A 25990-nucleotide genomic window follows, 5' to 3' on the forward strand; every position below is an offset into this window, starting at 1 on the left:
ATCTCAGCCTTCTCGGAACTGTCTAAAAATACTGGCTAGCAGCTCTGGACTCAGGGCTTACTTTAGCCGCCTAATCCGAAACGAGAAAAGGATTAACACGGCACGCCTTCTTCGCATCTGCTCACAGCGGCCTTTGCTGGAAACTCCATCCTCTCCTGCAGGCGGGGAAAGTGCTGAAAGCGCTTGCCCCGCCTTTCCTCCTGGGCAGCGCCTACCGCTCACCTGGACACACCTGAGCTCACCTGAGCCTGCGCGGCCACCGCCTTTCCCTAAACCTCTGCGCCCTTCTCGCCTCCCCGCCCCTCCCCTCCCGTTCCGCGCAGGCGCGTTGCCGCTCGCCGGGCAACACTCCTGGGGCTTAGCTCAGCGCTGTCATGGCGGCAGAGAGCAGCAGTAGCAACTGCTGAGGCGGGCAGGAAGCAAGCAAGCGATGGAGGAGCGGGCGGCGGTGGCTGCGGAGTGAGGCGGCTGCACAAACTTCAGGCTCCTTTCCGAGCGCTGGAGCTCCACCCCCGCCCCCCCGCCCCCGGATCCGCGCGGGCAGCGCCAAGGTGTTGGGGGTAGCACAGGAGCAACACCTTCCCGCCCCTGGCGTCAGAAGAGCCTTTGCGCTCCCCCCTGGCCCCGTTAGCAGGCGAGGCGAGAAGCGGAGCGGGGTGAGTCGCAACTTCCTTGCCGGCCCTACTTTGTCCTTGCACCTGTGACTGGCCGCGGGGCCGGGAGCCGCACGCCTTGTGGTGCCTCGGCTGGCGAGGCGCAAGGACGGGAGCAGGAGGCACTACTGCAGAAGCAGCACCGGGCAAGCGAGGAGGAGGAGCGAATTCTCTCTCAGAAATTCTCTTTAGGAGTCCAGCTCCGGCTTCCTTGCGTGCAAGTTTAATGTTCGACCAAGAATGCAGCAGGGAGGCGCTTACCTGCATGATGCGGTTGCGTCTGCCCTTATTTCCTTGGGAGCGGAGCGGAGCGGAGGGAGGGGGTGGGGAGCGGGTGTGTGCAAAGGTAATGGAGGAGAGTTGTACAGTTAGACGGCCGGGTTTCAGCTCTTTAAAACCATGCCTGCTTGCATAATGATTGTTGCTGTATGGAATCTTTAGGTCCCAAGGATTGCAGGTCCTGCTGTTGAGAAAGAAGAAACAAGATTTCTGGAGCTCAGGGCACCTGGCTGTGTTTGAGGTGCTTCAGAAGTAGACCTCAAGAATCAGGCTGTTGATTGCACACCCTTATATCTGGAGGACTGGCTTTCTTGGGTGACTCTAAAGAAGCTAGCCATGGCTAGTGAAGAGAAACAGGCTTCTCCTCCTCAGCCAACAGGTGATGATGGAGGAGGGGGAAGTGATACTGGTGGAGGAAAAGCGAGAACCACCGTTGAATCTGGAGGCCAGCTACAGCCTTTGAATCCAGGAATTCCTATCCGGGGTATTAGAATGAAATTTGCTGTTCTGACTGGACTGGTGGAAGTTGGTGAAGTGTCCAACAGGGATATCGTAGAAACTGTATTTAATCTGGTAAGTCTGTCTCCTTCTGCACTTCTCCAAGTAGTTGCCAGGTCCCCTTTGGCCACTGATGGGGGGGGGGGTTGGCGGGGTAAGGTTGCCGGGTCCAGGCTGGAAAACTGGAGCTTTTGGGACAACAAGGGGAGGACAGAGACCTCAGTGGGATACAGTGCCATAGGTCCTCCAAAGCAGCCATTTTCTCCAGGGGCACTATCTCTGTAGTCCTGAGATGAGTTGCAGTTCTGGGGGATCTCCAGGTCCCACTTGGAGGCTGGCATATCTAGCTCCAGTAGGAGGGAGGGCTTAAAGGAAAAAATATGTGAAGTCTAGCCATGCTTTTATTGCTTTAATCTTGACTTGAGTACTAAATATTTGCTCACCTCTTTTCTCACAGGACAGTGAGGTAACTTGTTCTTGAAGGAATTATTTCCTAGGCCAGTAGTAGTTATAAGTCTTATTTTTCCTCTCTCCTTCTTCCTACTTAGTCTCTTCACTAATGCTTTAAAAAAAAAAGGTACAGCTTCTGTCAAGCAACTTTCTTTACTTTCAGCTTCATAAAACCAAACAGGATCTTGATGCAGATATATGTGCTGATGTATTTGTACTGCTGATGTAACATTATCTTTAATATTATACTGATACAATAATTAGCATAAACCATAATAAGTTCATGATTGATGTAGCAAATTTTAATTTGTATTGTGAAGTTCTGATTATAAAGAGGTAATGTTTTCCTAATATGAGTTTTAGGGGGATTAGATGAAGGTTACCTTTTTCCAGAAATTCTACTAGTTGATGCTGTTGGATATGTCTGGTCAATCACTATATTTTCAACTGTTTTCCAAAATAACTTAAATGAAGAGAGGCAGAACCCCTCAATGAGAGACTTTTAGGGCTCTGTGGAGCAAACTTTTGGGCCACTCTCTCTCAAGCATTGGTAATAGAGGATTAGTACAAACCTTGAAAAAATTGGTGGAAACTTTACAGCCAAAGTGAGCTGCAACACATACGGGAATCTTTTCTGTGTTCTTTAAGCCCTTCTTTGAATCATTGTGGTGTAGCTTAAGTTGAGAACAAGTCTCTTACTACAAATGCTCAAGTACTTTACACTCACAGCACCAAATATGACAATGCTTGTACTTCCGGTACGAATGAAAGACCGGTTCACCATAAGCTTCAGAATAGCGAGCTGTGGAGTGGAAGAATATATCACCCATTCTTTTCTGCATGGTGTTTTTGTGTGGGGTGGCTTATAAACATCCAGGTAACTGAGGTTTCAAGTTTCAGGAACAATCTCTTGGTGAGGGCACACAGTGGTAATCCAAGCAATGATGAAAGGAGATCAGAGAGGACAGCAGGTGCAGGATTAGATTTGGAGAGAAAAAAGACTGTGTAGTTCAGAAGCCTAGCACATTATGGAAGCAGCTATTGTTATAGAGTTCAGATCATGAAAGTGAAAGTTTAATTTTCCTAAGCCTGGTGGATGAGGTTATGTTTAAGCTTTCAATTTGGCAGGGGGTGGGGGGAGCCAATTTGTCTGAGAGGAGCTTTCATTGTGAAAGACTTTCCAGATAAGAAAGGCCAGAAGGGAAGAGGTAACAGGTGAGCAGTGCCATAAGCTCTGGGAGGAGTACACATCATTACTTTGGAAGCTCCAGTCAGTAGTTTTTTTAAAGGAAAATAGGATAGAAGTGTAATGAATGTTCAACAGGTAGCAGTGGCCTATAGGGTTGACAACTTTCATATGAGGCCTGAGATCTGGAATAGCAGCTGTTCTTCAGATGACCAAGTTTAGTTCCTCTAAGAAACGGATGCTTTGGAGGCTGGACTCTATGGAATTATATCTTGCTTAGGCCCCGCCCACTATCCTCCCTAGGTTCTTCCTGCAAACTTGGAGCTGGCAAGGTAGTTCTCACAGAGGCAAGCAATGTAACTTGCATAAAATGTATTATTTGAGCTTTATTTCCAAAAGCCTCATGTTAAATGAAAACTTAATAACTTAACCATTAGAGCTTTATAAATGACACCAGTGTGGTTCAAATTCCCACTTATCCCATGGAAACTTGCTGAGTTACCATAGAGTAGTGATACTCTCTCAGCTTCCTTACTGGGTTGTTGTGAGGAAAAAAATGAAAGGAGAATGATGTAAGCTACCTTGGTTCCCCATCAGGTAGAAGGGTGGGATATCATCATTTCATTATTAAACATTAATAAAGCTCAAGATGACTGCTCACTCGTACCTGATTGGCCCTCCCTGGGGGCGTGCTACCCATAGAGTGAGAAAGCACTCTGCCAATCAGTTCAAATTGTACTCTGCCAATGAGTGCCAATCAGATAAAATTGCATTCAGACAATTTGCCCCCAACATTATTGCCCCCTCAAAAATATTCCCCCAATATGAGATAGCCCTCAGCCAGGGAAGGTCTGTCCTGGCCTCTTTCAACTCAGAGGACATGGGGGGGGGGGAGCGAGCTGCTTCCTGGCACATCTCCTGCATGTCTTCTGGAGAGCCCCAGGCCAGCCCTCTGGGATCCAGGAAAAACCTCTTCCCTGAGAATGTTTATTCATGAGTAAGTCATGTGAAGTATAGAATTTTCAATCTGAGAAGGGAGAAATGGTTTGGGGTAACTATCAGAAGCACTTGCAGCAGGGAAAATAATGCTGATATGGGTGGGACTGGGAAGATCCATATGTATGCCTCCTTGCTACAGTCTTTCCAAGACCATCACAACAAGCAAATTTGAGACCAATGGCATGCAAGAAAGGGAAACTGCAGATGGGGCAAAGAAGCACCTTGAGGCCATGACGATATGTGGAGGGGGGAGACACTGTTTCCCAGTAGAAGAAGAGTTGTTTTTTATCCCCTGCCTTTCATTGCCTTGCCTTCCTCTACCCACAACAGACTCCCTGTAAGGTAAGGTAAAGGTATCCCTTGTGCAAGCACCGGGTCATGTCTGACCCTTGGGGTGACACCCTCTGGCGTTTTCATGGAAGACTCAATTCGGGGTGGTTTGCCAGTGCCTTCTCCAGTCATTACCGTTTACCCCCCAGCAAGCTGGGTACTCACCTACCTGTAAAGTAGGTGAGGCCTAAAGAGCTCTGAGGGAAACTGCTCTGTGAGGACAGTTTCTAACAGGCCTGTGACTAGCCCAAGGTCATCCTGCATGTGGAAGAGCAGAGAATCAAATCCGGCTTGCCACATTAGAAGCTGCTTCTCTTAACCACTCCACCAAGCTGTACAAATTGCCATTGCCTTAAGCAGCTCTTTCCTCCAGTGGAATTGATCTGTGCAATCTGGAGCAGAGCTTTCATTCTGGGGGTTCTCCAGGTCCCACTTGTAGGCTGGCATCCCTGAACAGTGGCAGGGATGCCAGCCTTCAGCTGGGACCTGGAGATTCCCTTTCTGGGGTTTCTCAAAACTTGAGGAATATTTCTGGAGTTTCTCAATGGTAAAAAAGTTGAGAAAAGCTGACATAGAGGCGGTAATTGAGAAACCCTCTTTGCCAGCCAATGTTTTCATGTTTGATTGTAACATACAACTGTTTTTGATTTTGATAATGAACTGAACTGAAGAATGGTTTTCCATTCTTCAAGCAAATTTTGCTATCAATTAAATATTTTCATTGAAGGAAGAAATGATGACAAGTTTATCAATTATTTGACATTTATTCTTATTGGCAATTACTGCCACAACATTTCTTTGTTTCCTACCTGGAACCTGGCATCCCTGCACCTCCGTGGGATCCAAAGCTGGAGAGTCCCCCTTCTCAAGTAGCCCTTTTCTCCAGGGGGACTGATCTATTTTGGCTGATCTATGTTGCATTCCATCAAATTCCCAGGTCTCAACTGGAGATTGGCATCCTGCAACCTCTCTGCAGCACAGTGCCATGGAGTTCCCCCCTTCCAAGCCTGGAGATGAGTTATTATTGCAGAATCCCCCCTCCAAAACAGCCATTTTTTTTTGGGGGGGGTGGTAACTGATTTGTATTGTTTGCAGATGACCTCCGATTCCAGGAGATCTCCAGGCCGTACCTGGAGGTTGGTGACTCCTGTGTCAGGAATGTTCATTGAGGTTTGGAGGTGGGGTTTCAAGAGTCCAGGGGTGGACAGGAGCTTTTTCCATGTAGCCAGCCCCCAGGAAGGCCACAGTGCTGGTGTGCATCCTGGCACCCGTTGTTTCCCTGGATGCACCAGGCTTTGCCTCTAGTGAATAAATAAAATAAAAATATTACAGTTGTGACCAGCTCAGGGTGGTGATCACTGGAAGGAGAGCTTACAGAAGGCATAAAAAGGGTCTCTGTTTATGCTATAGCTCACTTGTGTTATGAAACTTCCTAAAGCTTAGTCAGACTAGCAGAGGAATTGTACAGTTTCCTTGTTTGGGAGCTTCCCAGCGCTGTTCAACTATGCAATCCCTCTGCTGTGGACTTACGGCCCAATAGCAGAAGGACTGCATAGATTCTTGGTGCCTTAAGGCCCTTTGGAACCGTTTGCATGAGCTATAATTAGTATCCAGGGTTTAGCCAAAAGATAGACGTAGAAATATTTTCAGTTGTGCAGTTTGCTTATATGTACTTCTTAGGTTTAACTCTATTATTGACCATAATTTTATATGTATGCCTACAAAAGCAACCTGGTAAGCATGAACGCTGTATTGTAGGTGCATAAACAGAACGGTTTTTTTTCATTCTGGAGAGGAACTTCTAGTAAACTAGATAAAAGCTGACCATTATGAACTAGGCAGTTCATAGAACCATAGAATCATCGAGTTGGAAGGAATCTCCAGGGTAACCTAGTCCAACCCCCTGCAGAATGCAGGAAATTCAGAAATACCTGCCCACTCAGTTACCCCAAGCCCAGATGATGCTCCCCCCCAAAAACAAACAAACCCCAGAATCCCTGGCCAGTCTGTCCTGGAGGAAATTTGTCTCCTGAACCCAAAGTGGTGATTTGCATTATTCCTAATTATATAGCTGAGGCATAATGTGTAGTCCTCCATATTGTTTTGTCTCTGGTTATTTAAAATCTGGTCCTTTTGTGAATCACTTGAACCACTTATGGAATTGATGTGTGGAGTTGAGGCAAACGTAGCTGATCATATGGGACTGATACATAAGATCCACCCTAAGAAATAGATCCTTGACTTCCTTGAGCTGTATGATACAGCTTATATTAAAAGTAGTAATATTTTACCTAACTTCAAAGATGTAAAAAAAAACAGTGGCCAAGGATGCAAATTTTAGTACATTTTGTAGCTAAAGAAGGTAAAATATGAGGATCAGCATCCCCAATCCCATTTCAATTTGTTATTGTTATTCTTCTTTAGTTTAAATGATCTTTAGAGTAGTGGATAGTGGGGAAAGAAGCTATAATTGTGTACATGCACTTAGCCCTCCACTATTATGGAAAAAATAAACTTTTTGAGCTCTTAGTTGCTGCAAACAGTCAAAGTGTGTTTCTGACACTATCATTATGTTACATTCAGTCTGTTCTTGCAAGTTACTATAACATAAAGAACAACAGAATCCCCAGGATTCAATAGGGATATTGGTTTCTTACCTTGCTACCTATGCTAATCTCACCCAACCCTTATCTACATTCCTAACAAAATAATCCCCTCTTATTATTTGGGACAATAGAATTGAATAGTGGATTGTAATGAACCATAATGAATGATATAATGTAATGTCATTTATAATGGGAGACTGAAATTTAATTCTCAGGTTTGAGGATAGAACTCTGCACTTGTTTGGAGGCCTCCATGTTTAGGTAGAGATGAGTGGAGCATATTGACAGGCTGTCTTAATTACTCTGTTTCCACAACTGGGAGTGCACTTGTCCATTAATCTTTAATATTGACATTTTTATTCCCTTTACTATGTTTCCCGCACCACAGAGTTGAACCCAAGCACATGATGACCTAATAAACTTATCTCCCAGACCCCTGTGTCTGGTAAACATCTTCACTCTGCTTAGTACTAATCCATGATCTGCTCTCTACTTATATATGGGGTCTTGTAACTCCCTTCTCATTGTCTTACGAAGTGTACTGTGTCCATGAAAGGTTACACCTTGAATAAACCTTTATTGGTTGTAAAGGTGCCATTAGACTTAAACTTTGTTCTACTACTTCAGACCAGCTACCCACTTGAATATTGTGTTCTGCAAGACTATTTTCCAAACCTCTCAATTATATACAGGTGTGTTTGCCACCAAAGCAACAAAACTACTCGGAAGTGCAATTTAACCATTTGCTTTTAAATAATGTTTGTACTTATTGAAATAAGGACAAATATAGGAAGTGATCTTATGGTGCTTGCAGGCTTCCCCCACTTTTCCCAACAACCCCTTAAAACTGATGCTGAGAGTCAGGGGAACTGTAATGATAAAATGCTTGGGAAGCTCTAGCAGAGGAACTGTGGGCAAAAGTACTCTTTCTGTCTCTTCTATTCCCACTAGCAGAAGGCAAATGTTGCCTGTTTTCTTCTCTACAGTGTGGATCCCTCTGGAATTTTGTCCCCGAAGCTTGCCTGACCTCCCCAATTTGGGATGGTTTGTCTCAAATAGCATTGAAACATGTTGTTCTTGCTTCATACTTTCTGCAGATTATGTAAACTTGATTTGAGAGTGGGTTGGATATTAGGATGTTGGGGTCAATGCTTTCTTAGCTATGCTTGCATTGCTGAACACAGAAATGCAAGGCGGTGCATAGAGTGAGGTTTTCACTGGCAATTGCTGGTGGGAGACCAATGCACGAAAATCAGACATATTCATATTAAACACTTTAAAATTACTATAGTACAGCTACAATTGAAATTATCAGCTTATTCCACAACTTTTATCCTCTTTCTTTCTGATATCATCAAATGTTATAAATGAATCACCTCATAAAGGTAAGTTGAGTGAATCTCAGACAGTGTACAACTCCTAGGAAATGTAAACTTAAAAGTAATTATGAAGTTGTCCTATGTTGGAAATCACTTCATTGTAGTATTTTCATAGAATCATAGAGTTGGTAGAGACCTCCAAGGTCATCTAATTCAACCCCCTGCAGAATGCAGGAAACTCTCTACTACCTGTCCACCCACAGTGACCCCAAATTCCATGTCCAATGAGCACCCCCCCCACACACAAATAAAACCTAGAATCCCTGGCCAGTATGGCCTGGAGGAAATTCGCCTCCCAACCCCAAAGTGGTGATCAGCATTGCCAAATACAAATTACTATTGTATTACAAAACTCGCATATTACTGTTATCTTAGTATTAACCTGTCCTTTGAAGTTGAAGCAAACTTAAATGGACTCCGGGGAATGGTAGAGGACAGGAAGGCCTGGAGGATCATTGTCCATGGGGTCGCGATGGGTCGGACACGACTTCGCACATAAAAACAAAAACAAAAAAAATTGAAGTTAGACTTTGTATGTCTGAGTTCCTAATTTATTTAGAAAATCTGTATGCCACTTCTTCAGGAACCTGCCAGAGGTGGCTTACAAAAGCAACCAAAAACCCCCAAAATCTTAATCTTATTCAAAACAGAGAAGCTCTTTAGCATTTTTATAGTGCAGTACTAAGCAGAATTACCTAAGCAGAACACCTTTTAAGTGAAATCTAGTTTCAAAGGCAGAAGTATAATTTGGTGGCTAGCTATGAGAGTTTTATTATCATTGGTTAATCTTTAGTTGGTGCTGCTTCCTAAATATTGATTGAATGAGCATTTCTAAAACTGGTCCTTCTCCTTGGAAAATTGCCTTATCTTCCATTGTCTTCAGTCTTTCATAAATTATTTGTTGATTTTGAAACAAACCATCCTAAGGATTGCCACTCGAGGTTGGAAAATACCTGGAGATTTTGGAGTTTGGAGATAAAGGATTTGACTGGGGTATTAATGCCATATCCATCTTCTTTTCTAGTGGTCCTTTTCTTCAAGTGTACTGATCTCTGGTGCATGGAGATCTGTTGTAATCCCAGGAGTTCTCCAGCTATCGCCTGAAAGGTGGCAGCCCTAGCTGTCACTGATACGCGAAAGATACTCAGCTGTCTATCTCTATTTATATTGCCTGATGATACTGTAGAGGTCCTCATGAGCTCTTGACTACTGTACTTAAATACAAAAGGATGAATAGATTGAAACTGAATCCTGACTAGAGAGGTAGTATTAGTTGGGAGGTCTTTTAGGATATTGTGTTTCTCACTTGCATTGGGTCCTGATGATATTTGCTGACTTGATTAAGGGCTAAGGCGTTACACTGAATCTGGCTTTATTGCTAGAGAAGCAAGTTAGTGCAGTTGCAAAAGAGACATTTTCTTCAGTTTCAGTAACCTCAGAAGATAACCCGCTTGATTTGACTGAACTGGATACTTGGATAGATTGTATAGTTACTTGGAGGCTAGATTTTGTAATTCCCTCAATGTGGGTCTGCTCTCAAAGCCAGCTAGGAGACTCTAGTTGGTACAGAATGCTACTATTTGGAACAAAGCAAACCATGCATGTCACACCCATTCTGCAGAAATTCCACTAGTTAGTACAATTCATGGTTCTGGCCATCATCTCGAAAGCCCTTAATTATCTTAGGCTGCAAGACTGCCTCTCCTGTTATGTGCTGCTGCACTGGCTTCACTCTCCTGATCAAAGCTTTCTAATGGTGCCATCCTGCAAATGGGTAAGATTGGCAACTGCCTCTTTGCACAGATTCTCTTGTTTACCTTGTGGAATTTGTTAGAAAGTGCAAGATTGAAGTGTTCAGGAGAGCATTTTAAAAAGTTTTAGAGCTGAAATATAATGGAACAACTTAAGAATGCTATTGTAGTCTGTTGTAATGTTTATTGTACATATTGTCTTCATTGGTACTACAATGTCATCTATGTTTGTAATGTCGTTTTTCATTATGATGTGTCATGTCTCTGACAGCTTTTGTTGCATTAGACAGTTTTTGCTAAGTTGTTTTTCCAGTCTGTAAATCCTAGTCCTACTGCATTGCCTATTGGAGACTTTTACCATCTGCCAGAATTATTTTTCATCTTTTGTAATCCACCTTGCTAGAGATTTGAGGAAAAGCTTCTTTGTTCTGTGAAGGGGATAGCAAACACACATAATACAACCTCTTGCCATAGTGTGTGTGGGGGGAAGTTCTTGTTGGCTGATGCTCTCTAAGAGGCAGAAGTTCTTACATGTAGGCTCCTTATGGCCACCATTGTCATTTGGAGGATTTCAGGCCTGAACCAAAACTCCAAGGTAATGGGAAGTTTTTAAAATAACCAATTTAGAGTCCAATGGCACCTTTAAGACCAACAAAGTTTATTCAAGGTAAGAGCTTTTGTGTGCACGGACATTTCCTCAGTTAAGTTAAGGAGCACACCTTAGAATAAGATCAGCTAGGGCATGTACAGAATGATGGGCAGAGTGATTTCATCATTACATTTTTCTTTTGGATCCCTTGCTGAATCTATCGCTCTACTGACTGTATAAATATGGGCATTTTATTTTAAATAAATGTGCTATATTTTTTGGTAATGGTAATTGTCTTCTGTATCACATAGACCTCCACCAGTAGAAGATGCTATTTTAAACCAGGTGTTGGGGGAGGTCAGTTGGAGAGTTGCTAATTCCCCAGTGGTGCACAAGTGCAGTAAGTTGACCCCATGGTAACTAGACTCTAGATCATGACAGACACCAGTATGCAGCAGTGCCTCAGAATGGCAACACAGAGGAGGAAAGATGGGAGCCTTGGTCCTCTTAGTGGGTAATTCCTACAAAGGCCAGGTGGTGACAGTAGGTGTATCAAAAGAGGGAGAGAAAAACTTTCTAAGGATCTGGAAAACCAGAAAGAGGTCTGGATAATGACTGGTGCCCAGGTGCCTTGGAGGGTAAGATTGAACAGGGCCAGCCATTGAGTGGGCTTGTTCCAATATGTATGTATTTCTTGTGTGTTCAGAGCATGTTTCTTTTTGAAGATGAAAAAGATGAAGATGAAAAAGTTAGTTGAGGTCAGGCAGATTTCTTTAGGGCCAGGGACTTCTAGGCTGTTAGCATGCATGGAGTGAGTCGCTCCTTGGGAGGTATAGGCAAACAGACAGTCCTTGAGGTACGTGGGATCCAGACCCCCTAAGTCCTTGACTGTTGCATTAATGTTGCTAGAATATAATACAAATGTGTCAGATTCTTTCCTAAGTTAAGCTTGTATATAACTGAACAGGGCTGAAGATATTACTTCAGAACCTGTGACTGTGTTTGTCTTTGTTCAAACTTAAAAGATATTGTGTAGTAACCTGAGACTGCATGTGGATGTTGCATTGAGCTGAGCCTTGATGTTCACAAGCCTAACTTTTTCCCAAGCTCATATGTCTGCTTTTTCCCTTCTTGTATGGAACGTGATGAATCATGGTTTAAATCTAACTCCAGTTATCTGTGACATTTAAATGTGAGTACGTTGCTTACTTTGCGTTTCCTTGCTCAAATTAGGATTCCAGCTGAGGGTTAACCCGAACGTTTAGATATTCATTTGTGAGTAGGAAGCTATTTCTGGCTAAGACATGTAGCTATTTTCATATATTTGAGGTAACCAGAAGTAGCTTTCAGGCAGGATTCTTCTGTGCAAGAGGAGGGAAGAGTGTAGCACTTGCATAAAACCAATATTCAACTGAATATTTGTACATTGAGGCTTCATGTTGACTTGAACTGCTGTCTAAATGTATCCCTAGTACCTCTTGCTCATGGTATCCCAGCAGTTTGGCTTCTCCTTTTCTTTCCTTGTCTACATTAGTCCAGTCAGAAATCTTGTTATTCTTTCTTGTCCTAAGACATCAAGGCAAGTAAAAAAGGAAGTTCCTAGTAGATACAGGACTTTGTCTCTCAGCTGTTTTGAAGTAATGACTTTTAAAACTGAAGCTCACATGGACTCATATATAGACATGTACATCTGTAATACAGGAGCTTAGTATAAACCCTTCCCTGAAGTCTTGGCTGCTATCTGTAGATATCTGTTGTACAGTCAGAGTGAATATGGTTTACCGGTATGTAACAGCGGGGTAGTGGAAAGTACATATACAAATGTGGTTTGAAGGTAAAGGATTATTAAACAGAAATTGCTAGACCACTCCAGGTGTCAGTCTTATTGATGAGTTTTAGAAAGGAAGGTGAATGTCCTTATTAGAAGTCTACTAAATAATTAACCAAGTAATTATAGTTCTGTGTGGATAAGCCTATTAGAGAGCCAGTTCTTTATGTTCTTATATGTGTGCTTTCCTTTTTTCAAAGTGAAGTTCTTATATGAAAGCACTGTTTTTTCCTATTCTCATTGTTTTTAACTGTGGGTTTTTTTTGATAATTCTGTCTCAGCTATTTTCTATAAGTAATGTTTAGCTACCTCCTTTTAAACTTACTGCCAGCTTTCACATGAACAACCTGGTCCAGCTACTGCAGCATTATATTACACCCCTTCTACATGTTTCTCTACCTACTGTTCTTTCTACTAGCTACAAAAGTATTTTTTAAAATACAAAATGAAAACCTCCTGTGGTTTTGCATTGATGAAATGTCTATGTTGTTCAAACATTATGTTCTTGCAAAGAGAGGAAAGTCAGTTAGTACTACTATGATAATTTCCTCTTCAATGAAAGTGTGCTCTGCTGTCATTGTATAATCTCTTCTAGGTCACTGGTGAATACATCTCTGGCTATCGTAGTTCTGTCACTTCAGTCTATATGTATTGTGTCCATGACAAAGTAGTGTTGGTTTGACCTAGGCTAGCTAGCTAGTATGAAATTACAATAGCTTGGCTGAAGGCTATCATCAGTGAGGTGTACAGGGAAAACACTTTCAAACGTATAACCAATATGCTCTTAAGAAATCTTTCTGTTAATTGGTATATTTTTGCTGACAATTAAGAAGTGATTTTCAGCACTATCTGAAGTTGGAGATATGCTCACGGTTTTATGTTCCTTCCTGCACCTGCTACAATCTTCTGGATTTGGATTTCCAATATAACCAATATCACTTTTTCTCCTACCATGTTGTATGTCTGTTTCAGTTCACTCCCATCCTGCTGTATGTTGGCATGCCATGACCCATCCCACTTTCACAATCTCATGTTACAGGCTTTGGGACAGAAGCTATGGTGTTGCCGTATTCCATTTAGGCTTTTGGCAAACAAAGGATTGGTGGAAATAGATGCCAATTCTTATCCATCCATGGTTCCTCTATATATTTGTGAAACAGCCTGCGGGAGGGCCAATCAAAGTTAGAACCTGTAGCTCCCATCCTCTGTCCCTGGACTCTAGCCTCTTTTATCTCAGGTGCACTCGCCCGCCCCACTTGATCCGGCTGTGAGCTGCAGCCCAAAGCCACCTTAAGCTGCCTGGCTGGGGGCCAGGGGAGGGGACCCTTTCAAGGCCTGTTCTTAGGGACCGGGCTTTGAAGCTAGTATAAGAATAAAATGGCTGCAAACCAGTATAGACAAAGCATGTATTCTTGAATGTATTCTAGTGACTTATTTTTTTCTACTCCTCACTTTGAAAAGTGTTAGAAATGAGAGAGCTTTTTTCAAAAGAAAAGAAAAGGCAATAGATAAAGTGAGGGTTTTTTGAAACCATTTTATTGCTAGTGCCTCATGATACCATATTCTGCATTAACACAATAGCTTTATTATATATAGTGATTTAAAAACTAGGGATGAGAGACCACCCCTGGCATTCATCTGGCAGTTCCTTAGCTTATTTTAATGGACTGAGGCAGGCACAGACTTAGCAATTCATATTAATGAGAGAGGTTCACATGGGCTGATGCTACAAAGGGTTGCCACTGTCGGTATTAGAGTGATGTGATCTATATTTAATTCTGAATTTGGCCCCAGAGTAAGGATCAAAGGTTTCTAGAGTTTTTTATTTTAAAAGGCAGTAAAAGGGAACAACAATAACAAAATTAAATTGGTTAGATCTTATGAGATTTCTTCATGAGATATTGGCAGCCATTTTGGTTAAGAGCACATGGATATCTTCCTGGAGTTTCTCTGCCAGCTTGTAGCCTATGGAGCTGGGGCAGAAAGGCACTTCTTCTTTTCCATCCTCTCTGATAGTGCCACTACCTTGGAGTAAAATTTGTCCTCTCTCTCAGTTAGTGTTGCTTAAGGTTTTTCACTAAAAGGCTATATTTTGTTAGTTTCACCAAGTAGCAAGGCTGTAAGAAACTGTTTGGCTGTTTAAACAAACCAGCTTAGATATGGAAGCTCAGGATAACTTAAAGTGGCCAGAAATCTGGGGCCGTACTGCAGGATGTGCTGCTGCCGTGGTGGCCCCCTCCCCCCACCCTGACTGGGCTCAGAAGGTCAGCAGCGCAGTGCAGCAGTGCAGCCCTCCCCCCTTCCCAAGTGGCCTCAAGTGAAGTCAAGAAGGGCAGTGGCCTGGGAAGAGCCCCGCAGATGGACCTATCAGAATGCGGGACTGTCCTGCCATCTTAGGATAACTACAAATACGGCTAAGCAAAATAAAAGAGTTACTGCGAGTCATTGAGCATCTTGTCTTTGCTGGTTGCATGTTGGCCTCATGCCAGGATACACCTGCAAGTGTCCTCCGATATCATTCTGTTTTAAGGTTCAAACTAGATGCATCTACTAAGCTACCTGGGGACTGGCAATCTGAGACCCCCATTCTGCAGTGCTGGGAGGACCCTATTCAGACTGGTTATGTGACGGGAGCTGTAGATGCCTCAGCCTGCCCCCTCTACTGTTCTCCTGAGCCGAAACAGCAGGGGGGATACCTAGTTGAAGGCACATGTGTATGCTGTAGTGAAGCTGTTCTTCCAGTGCAGTCCTGATACAAAAAGAGCCCCTACCATAATTTGGAAAGGAGTTTCCAGGGAAAATTTGATGCAGTGTGGCTGCCTGTCTCTGTGGCAGTCACGTGATAGGCATCATGACCAGTGTAACACTCAGTGAAGCCATGATCCCTATACATTATCTTATTTCCTGTCATACCATGTAATATGACTCTGAATAATTGGCTGAATGTATATTTTCATTTTACACATTTGTATTTGTCTCCTTTCACAGCTGAAGGTGAAACTTTTTAATGGTGTTATACAGTTTTAATGATTTCAGGACTGCTGCAACTTTCCTTAGAGTTACCCTCCTAACTTCACTTGTCTGTATTAAGTTAGATGTGTTTAGTTCATAACCAAAATAATTTGCAAGCACTGAAGTTGTTATGAATCCAGTAGCTATTTATACCTATTTATACCTGCACACATCTCAGCACTCCTGAAATGGCATCCTTTATCTTGATAGGTTTAGCTTTTTTCACATTTGGGCGTTTTAATTATAGTTTTTTTGTGTCCCCACAAAAAAAAAATCTTCCTTTAGAGTTCTCAGTCTCCAGGTGAATTAAATAAATATTTTTCCCCATGATGGTGGTAGTATTTCCACTCTTCTAGAAGTACAATTCATAATCTGTGCTTCCATGTGCACCAATATATAATTAAGCTAGAGCTTTCTAGTAAAATCAAACTGTCATTAAGAAATAAAGATGACTGCCTGTATTTTAGTAGAATCTAGGTTTCCAGTAATAGTATCTGTGTTCAACAGGATTATGATCTGTAACTTTAGCATTGTCCATTGTTGACTGATAGTAAACAATAAACTGTACTCCTCTCTGGCTTTGTTCAGTTGGTAGCCCCCACATAATCCAGACCCACCAAAAGCTTGGGATTTGAGGCTACTGGCCTGAGAGGACTGTTTTAGTCACTTCAGTTCTTTAGAGCTGCTCCAAGGCCTCCTTGGCATAGGAAGATGGCACAAGACATTTGGTTTAATTTCTGTGAAACAACACTTGCATAATTTTATGGTTGGGGGTCATCACAACATGAAGAACTGTATTAAAGGGTCATGGCATTAGGAAGGTTAAGGCCCCCGCGCCTCTAGAATAACAGAGTCGGCAAGGTTCAGCTGAACCTCATTGAAAGTGGGATGTGCAGTATCCTTCAAGATCTCTCCCTGTCTTGTTTAGGGCGAATTTCAATTTATTTGCTTTCAGCAATTTGACCACATCAGTTGTGCAGTATCTCAAGACCTCTGCTACATTACCAGAGGATTTCAGTAGAAAGATATGGAATTGGGTGTCATCTGCATATTAATTACATCCAGTTTCAAAGCTGTAAATGCTTTTTTCCCCTAAAGGCTTTGCGTAATGTGGAAATCAGATTGTGCACTATGGCAGTGGTCCCCAACCTTTTTGAGGCTGGGGACCGGCGGCAGCAGGGAGGGTGATTGCCCGGCTGCGCATGCTGTGCATGCGCGGGTAGGCCGCACATGCTGTGCATGCACGGGTGGGCTGCACATGTGCACATGCACCGTGTGTGGCCAAATCGTGCATGCATGGCACTTTCGTGCTTGCGCGCATGCATGGAAGTGCCACACATGCACGATTTTGGCCGCACATGGCGCATGCGCGGCCCTCCTTCCCTCTCCCCCCCTCCCACAGTAAGAAGCTTCCCGGGCTGCAAGCTTGCGGCCCGGGAAGTTTTTTTTACTGCGGGGGGGCGGGGAGAGGGAGCCATGACCTGGTGCCAGGGCCATCGTGGGTTGGGGACCACTACACTATGGGACTTCACAAGGTAACTCCTGCACTGAAAATAGGTGATGTCCAACATTTTGAGGCCAATGTACAGGAATGATTTCAGTACAAGGAACGTCTCCTGATACTAAATCCCTCAACAGGATAGCATAATCTACTGTATCAAAGATCCAGGTTCAGATCAGTCCAGTAGAAACAACAAAGAAGCATGATTTTGAATATATTCAGGTGGAGCAAGTCACCAAAGCCACCAGAGTTGTCTTTGTCCCATAGCCCAGCCTGAAACCAGATTTAATAGAGTCCAGAATGTATAAATTATCCAAGAAGACCTGGAGTTAGTCTAATATTACTGTCTCAATTGCATTGCCAAGAAAGGGCAGAGACTGGCTGACAATTAGTCACATCATTTTTGTATAGGGATGGTTTTAAAATAGTTGAGTGGAGGAGGAGACTGTCCTCAGTAGCTGATTTATGATAGTAATCAAAGGCTCATTAAGGTTCCTTAGCTTAAATGTTAGTTCTGTAAAGTGATGTACATTGGAATAAAGCATTTCAAATTTTAAATGGAGCCTAATGGGGCCTGAATTTGCTGACACTCAAAGGGAAAAAAGATTTTAGGGTTATAGTAGATAAAACTCAATGATAGTGTCAGCTCAGTGTGCTGCATCTGTGAAAAAGGAAAACTGTGTTGGGGGTTACTAAGAAAGGGGTTGAAGAGAAAATGGCTGATGCTATAATGACCCTGTGTAGATCAATGATGTGGCCTCATTTGGAATACTGTATGTAGTTCTGGTCACCGTTTCGCTAAAAGGACACCACAGAGCTGAAAAGACTCGGAAGACAGCAACCAATTTGACTGACAGCTTCCTGATGAGAAAGGCTGAAGAGTCTGGGACATTTAAGTTTAGAAAAGGGGTGAGTAAGGGAGCATATGATAGAAGTCTGTAAAATTATGCAGTGATGGATGGAACTGACAAAGAACTTTCTCTCTCCCCAAATACTAAAATTTGGGGTATTCAATGAAGTTGATGGTCGGTAGATTCAGGAAAGACAAAAGGAAATTTCTTTATATAGTGCTTAAAGTGTGGAGTTTGCTATTTGAGGATATAGTGATGGCCCAGGCATAGACAGCTTTAAAAGGGGATTAGACCTATCCTTCATTAATCTATGAATGGCATTAGCCCTGTTTACTAATAGGAACCTCTGAGCTCAGCAAAAGTAAACCTCTGATTATTTAGGATACTGCTTTGAAAGGGGCGGCAGGCAGGAGGGTGTGAGAAGGTGGCCGCGACTCCCTTTGGGCTGCAAAGCGGGCTAAAGGGAGTGGGAAGCCCCCAATGCCGGTGGCGACAGGGCTTTGCGGACTACAGGGAGGCTGCAAACTCCCCCCCCTGGTTCCCCCCCCCCAGCAGGAGCGTACCTGCGGGCCGCAATGCCCTGTTGCTGCTTTTTAGCAGGCAAGGAGGAAGGGTAGGAGCTGGAGGAGGAGAGCCCCGGACAGTCTCCTCCCAGGAGGCTGTTTCCCAAATATATAAGGGGCGAAATAGTGTTGATAGTTACCTTAACTTTCTCCCCTATGGGGACCCAAAGCAACTGGGAGTGGTGGTCTAAAAATGCAAAAAAAAAAACCCAAAAACAACCTGCCATTATCCTCTGTTTTTATCCTCATACAACTCTCAAGAGGTAGGTTAAGCTGAGCACATGTGATTGGCTTGATGTCTGATAATGAATCTCCATAGCAAGAATAGGTTTTCAAAGCTGGATTGCTCAGGTTCTAGACTGACACAGTCTAAAGTGACTAGAAATCTGGGGCCACAAGTTGGGATGTGCTGTGGCAGCGGCAGGCTGGCCCTCCCCCTTCCCCCTCCTTCCCTGACTGGCCTCAGAAGGGTGGTGGGGTGGCGGCAGTGGCAGCAGCAGCCCTCCTCCCTCCCCGATTGGCCTCAGAAGGGCGGTGGTGGAGTGGTGGCAGAGTTGGTGGTGGCAATGGTAGCAGGCGGGCCCAACCCTCCTCCATCCCTTCCTGACTGGCCTAAGGGTGGCGGCGGCCCAGGAAGAGCCGCCCGAGCATGTGGCAGCAGAGCCGGCTGGGAAGCGGGGGCCTCCTGAGCCTGGGCTGCCGAACGGCACGGCCACAAAAATAATTTTTTTTAAAAAATTAAAAAATTGAAGAACACCGCAGGACAGTTAGAAAATGCCGTGGGATGCGGGGCATCCTTCCAGGCATCTTTAGGCAGGCCTGGGGGGGGGGGGATGAGACTCCAGCGTCCTGAAGACCAGCACCTCTGGGAGATGAATGCAGAAGAAAGGCAACAAGGGAGGGGACTAAAGCAGAGGAGGTTCCTCAACTGGGTTTTCAAGCCTTAAAGGTAGTATCAAGGGGGGGGGCCTAGGCTGAGGGGGTGTTTCAACCATTAAAGGGGATTTGTTTGTGTGTTTGACTGGGGCGGCTGGCAAGAGCATTTGACTGAGGTGTTTGGCAGCTCTGGGGCATGTGGGGGTTCTGATAGATGGGGATTTTGAAGAATAATTATAAATGGCATTGTACCCCACTGAAGTCCCTGTTCTTCCCAAGCTCCATCCCCAAATCTCAGGTATTTCCCAGCCTGGATCTGTCAGCGGTGTGGAGGGAGTGGAGGGCATCTTTTTTGCTCTTATGTTTGGGGCAGTGATGTTATTTTTCATGGTTCTTTTGGAACAACAGAAGGAGGGCTTTTGGAGTTCTGGTCCTGCTGGTAGACCTCTTTATGATCCCTGGGATTTGGTGCTTGTGTGTCACAGAAGGCTAGACTGAGCCATCATGATTTTATGGTTAGCTGGCAGCCCATTTGGTGAATATTCTCAATCAGGAGCGAGGCTGGCTTCTGCAATGCTACATTGCAGGGAAGTGAGGAGAAAGAAGCTGCGGCTGGGCTGGTGGAGGGAGGATGCCTTATTCTGAGTCGCACAAATCTTTGTGTATGTAGGGAACATCCATGCAGAAAAAGCTATGTCCTTCATAAGAGGAGTTGTGCAACAATTTGTGATTGGCCTCAACACCTGATGAACACACATGAAACTACATTATACTACATTATACAGTTGTCTGCCAGGGTTTGTAGTGTATATTCAGGATCAAATCACTTTTAAAATCTTGGATTAAGGCATTTTTATAAAGGGAGGAGACAAATAGGGTTGACAGAATGACATGGGACATCAGCATTTATGTTCTTATATAACTGTGTGTTAAGTGCTGTCAAGTCACTTTCAACTCATGAATTAATGACCTCCAGAACATCCTATTATGAACAACTCTGCTCAGATCTTGCAAACGTAGGCCATAACTTACTTTAGAACTTTAAAATGTCCCAAAATCTTTGGTTTTAGCTTCAAAAATAGCATTCATCACCACTGCAGCTGTCTATATTTGGTTGCTGAAAAGCTGTTAAACATAAACACCTCAGCAACCTTGTTCATTTAAGAAAGCTAAATAACGGCTACACACCAATTCTCTCAATGCCAGTGTGCAGTAGTTAGAGAGGCTAGCACTGAGAGAGAGAGGCTTATTATCTGAAAAGGAGGATATTAGAGTAAGGTGACCAGATTGTAACATTGGTAAAGCGGGACACTATTGACTGGGGGGGGGGTTCTTGATTAAAAATTTGGTCTATATGGAGCAACAACATTTTTCATAGAATGCATAGAATGCAAAAATAGTATTGTCGTATATATTTTTTTTAATTTCAACATAAGTACAATTTGCCAGGTGCCCCCAGATGTCCCTCTAAAAGTGGGACAATCTGGTCACCTTATATTAGAGATTCTCTGGGCCAAACCACATCTTGTGTCTTGGGAAGACCGGGAAGCATGGCTGTCTCAAAACTGAAGGGATTCAAGCTACTCTGGGTGCTGAAGGAGAGCCCTGATCTATGACAGATCTGATTGTTGGTGATATTTGGTGTATAGGGACCCAAGCATATCTTATACAGAGGATGCTAATAAAAGATATATGAACAGGCTTCTAAATTTTTATGTTAAATTTTTTTCAATAAAGCCTGCTTATTAAGAATTTACAGTGGAGAGTGGAAAAAGTCTCTTTTTAATAGAAATAATAAATGGACTTCAAGGAATGGTAGAGGACAGGAAGGCCTGGAGGATCATTGTCCATGGGGTTGCGATGGGTCGGACACGACTTTGTAACTAACAACAATAACAGCAATAAATGAAAGTGACGGAAGTGGTAAAACTCCCACATACATATTGGGGAAATATCTTTACCCAATTGTGAAATGTCACACAAAACCTGGGGTGTGGGTGTGTGTTCTTTCAGGTTTTTAGATGGTTGTACTATAGCCCTGGATCATCCAATTGTGTGGGTATTTTTTTCTTAAGGGGGATGGTTGTGTATGGTTTGTATATATGTAGATATAAATATTCATTCTGGGATTACATTTGATAAATTATACAGTAACAGATTTCCTTCCTGCTAATTATCACCTATTTAAGAAGTCAAAAGTGTTGGGACGAGCCCAGCGTATGGTTGGTACAGAATGCTGTTGTCAGAACACTGAATAGAGTGGGTTGTAGGAACCACATCACTTCAGTCTTGTTTCACGTACATGAACTTCCAGATTACCGACGGGCCTAAGTCAAGGTGCTTATATTTGCCCTTAAAACCTTGCACAACTTGGGACCAGTATTATCAAGGGACCACTCACTCCATACAAATCTACCTGACTACTTAATATTCTACAGTGATCCTGCTTCAGGTGTCCTGTCATCTGATGTTGGAATCTGATAAAAATGTTGGAACTTCTTTCTAGGAAGATTTTTTTCACTTTCCTTCTAATGCTGTCTTCTGCCACCAAATGGCTTTTTGTATTGTTTTGACATCCTATCAGTAACTCTTATTAACTCTCCTAGTTTGCGTGTATTTATTATTTTAAGTATTAAATTAAATAAATTGTTTTAAATATTTCAGGTATAATTGTATTTTAATTGATTCTTAATGTTTGCTGCCTTGGGGTCCCTGAATTGGGTGGAAAGGCAGCATAGAAATGTTTTGAATAAATAAACATATAGAATTTTGCAAGATGTATTGGTGTGATAACAGAATAATTTTATTCCCACTTTGCAGCTTGATCTATCTCCCTCGCTTAATTCTTGTTAAGTTTCAGCAAAGAGTTACATGTAATGATTAAAACAATGTTTCCCCCCTACCTGTTTTAATCTATGTTGATACCAAATACAATTAAATTACATTAGAGTGTTAAATAATTGTCCATGAATGTTTCTAAGCGGTGTTAGAAATTTTGACTAAGATCTAGCATTATAATTATTAAGGTGTTCTGCCACCTGCAATTGGTTGACATAATTGGATGAATTCTTATGTATTGTTTCACTTCTTGTAACTATTTTGTGATTTGACACTGGATAAACAAAGTCTTGCCAAAATTGATTTGGCTGTCTTGCATCTGATCTCAATTATCAGTTTTTGGAATTGTTTTTTTACATGCTCCCTCTGACTTTCACACCCTTTTCATTTTTTCTGTTACAATTGTATAGGTCAATACAAGGCATCTTGTCTTGTCAATAAAATGTACAGCTCTCTGTAATGAAGTAGCTTGTAGTTATCAGACCTACTTAAACAGCTTAATTGTTCACAAATCTTTCTGGTAGAATGCCTCTCTAGAAATGAGGTATCAGTGCATAAAACAACAGTTAAATTAGCTGGCTTTTTCTAATTAGTTATGTCTTAGGCTGTGCAGACCATTGCTTGTCAAATGATTTAGATTTTCAATTGAACTGAATGTACATTGTTATACATAAATAGCCAATAAAATACCTCTATTCTTCTAGTGACTAAACAACATCAGAACAACATTAAATTCCAGGAGCAGATTTCAGCCTCAGTATTTTATTAGTTTACTTTATTTGTATCCTACCTTTCTCCCCAATGGGGAAAGTCTGAAAGCTTTGCCCATGAGGCTGGGAGTTCGATTCCAGCAGCTGGCTCAAGGTTGACTCAGCCTTCCATTCTTCCGAGGTCGGTAAAATGAGTACCCAGCTTGCTGGGGGGTAAACGGTAATGACTGGGGAAGGCACTGGCAAACCACCCCGTATTGAGTCTGCCATGAAAACGCTGGAGGGCGTCACCCCAAGGGTCAGACATGACTCGGTGCTTGCACAGGGGATACCTTTACCTTTACCTTTACCTTCCTCCCCAATGGGGAACCAAGGCAGTTTATAGCATTTCCCCCTCCTCCATTTTATTCTCACAACAACCCTGAGAGATAGGTTAGGCTGAGACACATTTCTTAATCTGGCATTTCATCAAATCATCTCAGCAACAGTAACAGTTAATCGTAGAGAATCTAAAGGAGGCTTTCTCAACCAGGGTATCATGAAACCCTGTGGTTTCTTGATGGCAGTCAAAGTATGTTTTGAATGGGCGTGAGTTAATTAACGTTTTATATATTTTTTAATTTGTTAAAAATTTATCACTGCCTCCCTTCTAAAATGGCCAATATGGCCTAAAGTGGGTGGGTAGGGATGGGCCTATGTGGATATATACACAGCTATGCTTTCCAACCGTATTCTGCATGATTGCACCACTTCTTGGGGTTTTCGAAGCCTGGAGAATGTTTCAGGGGTTTCTCAACAGTAAAAAAGTTGAGAAAGATTGAGAAAGCATTTTTTTTCCCATTGGCACTTAGAAAATAGATGCCATTGGGCAGAGTTCTTGCTAGCTTGCTTCACTCCTTATCTGTAGAGATGAATTAGACCTCTGCTAAGATCCAGGACAGATGTGATGTGTCTGTTTAGTTGTATGTACTAACCATTAATTTACAAAACAAGGTGGCATTGTGGATCTAATTTCTATAACAAAAGAGGCATGTGGGTACATAGAGATAAAATGAATGAATAAATAAAATAAATAGAAGAAGAAACATTGGTTCTTATATGCAGCTTTTCTTTACCAGGAGTCTCAAAGCGGCTTACAATCCCCCTTCCCTCTCCCCACAACAGACACCCTGTGAGGTTGCATGTGGGGCAGCATAGAATCAAGCCCATGGAATCAAACAGGTCCCTCATTATTCCTTTCCATTGTTTATCTTTATCTCTATTCCAAACCAGACTAGAAGAAAAGTAGCTAGGCACTGGGGTAATTCCTCCCCTACACTCATGCATGAATCATTTGGTTGTAAAAAATTATATTCCAAAACCTTCCAGTCTTCACTTTATATGTGAATGGTTAGCATTGGTCGCTCTTATTATACCTAGTTTGGCTTTAAGATTTTGTTGTCAAATACTTGAGAGTTCCTATTTGTACTGTGATTAGGGGGCAAAAAAGGAGGACTACCGTATTTGCTGGCTTATAAGACGGCTGGGCGTATAAGACTACCCCCCCCCCAACATTTCCACTCAAAATATAGAGTTTGTCACCATTGTACGGTCGCAGTGTGACCGCAGCGTCTCCGGCCCACCCCTGCATCTCCCTGTGACCGGCACTAGTGCGCAAGTGTGCATGTGCAAACTCTGCGTAGACAAGGGGCAGGCCAGAGCGCCGCTGCTTCCCATCGAGCAGAACGGGCCAGTCACTCCGAAAAGGCTGGCACCCCTGTCTCGCTGCTGATGCTCGCTACAGCCAGGCTGATGACCCAATGCGGCTGTGCTGGATACTGCGCGATACTGGATGGTATGTAGAATGAGGTGGGCGGGCATCGGGAGGCCACTAGGGGCAGCTACGTCTATCCCAACTGAAGTGCACCCGGCGTATAGGACGACCCCCCCACTTGCAGGCATGTTTTTCAGGGGGGGGAAGTATTCTTATACACCAGCAAATTCGGTAGATTAGACAATGCTCTCTGAAGTTTTGTTTCAAAAAGAACCTGGGTGCACAAAGGGTACGGGACAGAAGATGCAAGAGCAGGTGAAGGGCTTGGACATGGTCAGCAGCTCCATGATTTCCCGTTTCACCCTAGGAAAAGGGGCACCCTGAAACAGGGAAAGACAGTGCAAGAAGCTTCATTCCCTGCTGCATTAAAAAGAAAGAAGTGATCCATAGGAGGAAAGCCTTCACTCCTGCACATCTCTTCAAACAGCCCACATATACATGCATGCACATGTATTCCCAGGCAATATTTATTTTCACTAGGAATCCAAGTCTTCCAAGGCCCTGATGCATTGTTAGATTTAATCAGTTTCTTTTTAAAAAATGAAATTGACTAGAAGGTAAATAAACAATGATGAAGGGGAGAGAACCTCCTGCTAAAATGGCTATTGGACAGTAAATACATTAGGAAGAATCTCATCTAACAATTTCAAAAAATATGCCCAGTGAAAACCTGACTAATAAGGCGAGATCAGTCATGCCACTCCCCCAACAAACCCCTTAGTGCTGCAAGACTATTCACCTCTTTAATTGGTATGCAGAATACATACTCTGCAATTCCAAAAAAAAAAATCGGATTTCTTTTAAAGGTGCATAATGCAAGCACATGATTCAAATTAAAGTTACCACCTTGAATTCAGTGGTAATAATTATTATTTATTCAATTTGTTACTTGCCTCTCTCTGGAGGCTCGAGGCGAGTTACAGCATATAAAAACTCCAATAAAAACCCATACAGTAAAATTCATAAAACAAATACACCATAAAACAGATGCGGCAAAAACTCTAGTCTTATCTATACTATATTACCCCAAGATTACCCATTCTAGAGGGGGGCGGGAGACAGGTAAGCTGTGTATGCCGATAGAGCCAAAATCCTATTAAATATAAAGCAGTCTTCAGAGTGTTAGAAAACTGCAAAAATAATCATAACCTGGATTGTGGCTAATCTGGGTAGTTTTCGTGCCAAATGCTAAGAGATGATTTAACATCTCAAAATTAAATTTCATTGATTTCATGTAAAAACACCTCTGTTATAGACATGATCTAAGTTACTATTCAA

General features: G+C 42.8%; 1 protein-coding gene across 4 annotated transcripts in view; it reads left to right on the plus strand.

Moving 5' to 3' along the window:
• The first annotated feature begins 337 nt into the window (after window positions 1–337).
• Window positions 338–25990, plus strand: part of LRBA (LPS responsive beige-like anchor protein) — a 414817-nt gene continuing 389164 nt past the window's right edge. For all 4 annotated transcript variants that reach the window (XM_077300118.1, XM_077300120.1, XM_077300119.1 and 1 more), the window contains exons 1-2: window positions 338–656; window positions 1095–1505. In XM_077300118.1, the coding sequence (XP_077156233.1) occupies window positions 1269–1505 (237 nt within the window). In that variant the 5' untranslated portion in view covers window positions 338–656; window positions 1095–1268. The remainder of the gene's footprint in view (window positions 657–1094; window positions 1506–25990) is intronic.

This window comes from Paroedura picta, chromosome 10, assembly GCF_049243985.1.
Source record: "Paroedura picta isolate Pp20150507F chromosome 10, Ppicta_v3.0, whole genome shotgun sequence".
Classification (NCBI taxonomy): Eukaryota; Metazoa; Chordata; class Lepidosauria; order Squamata; family Gekkonidae; genus Paroedura; species Paroedura picta.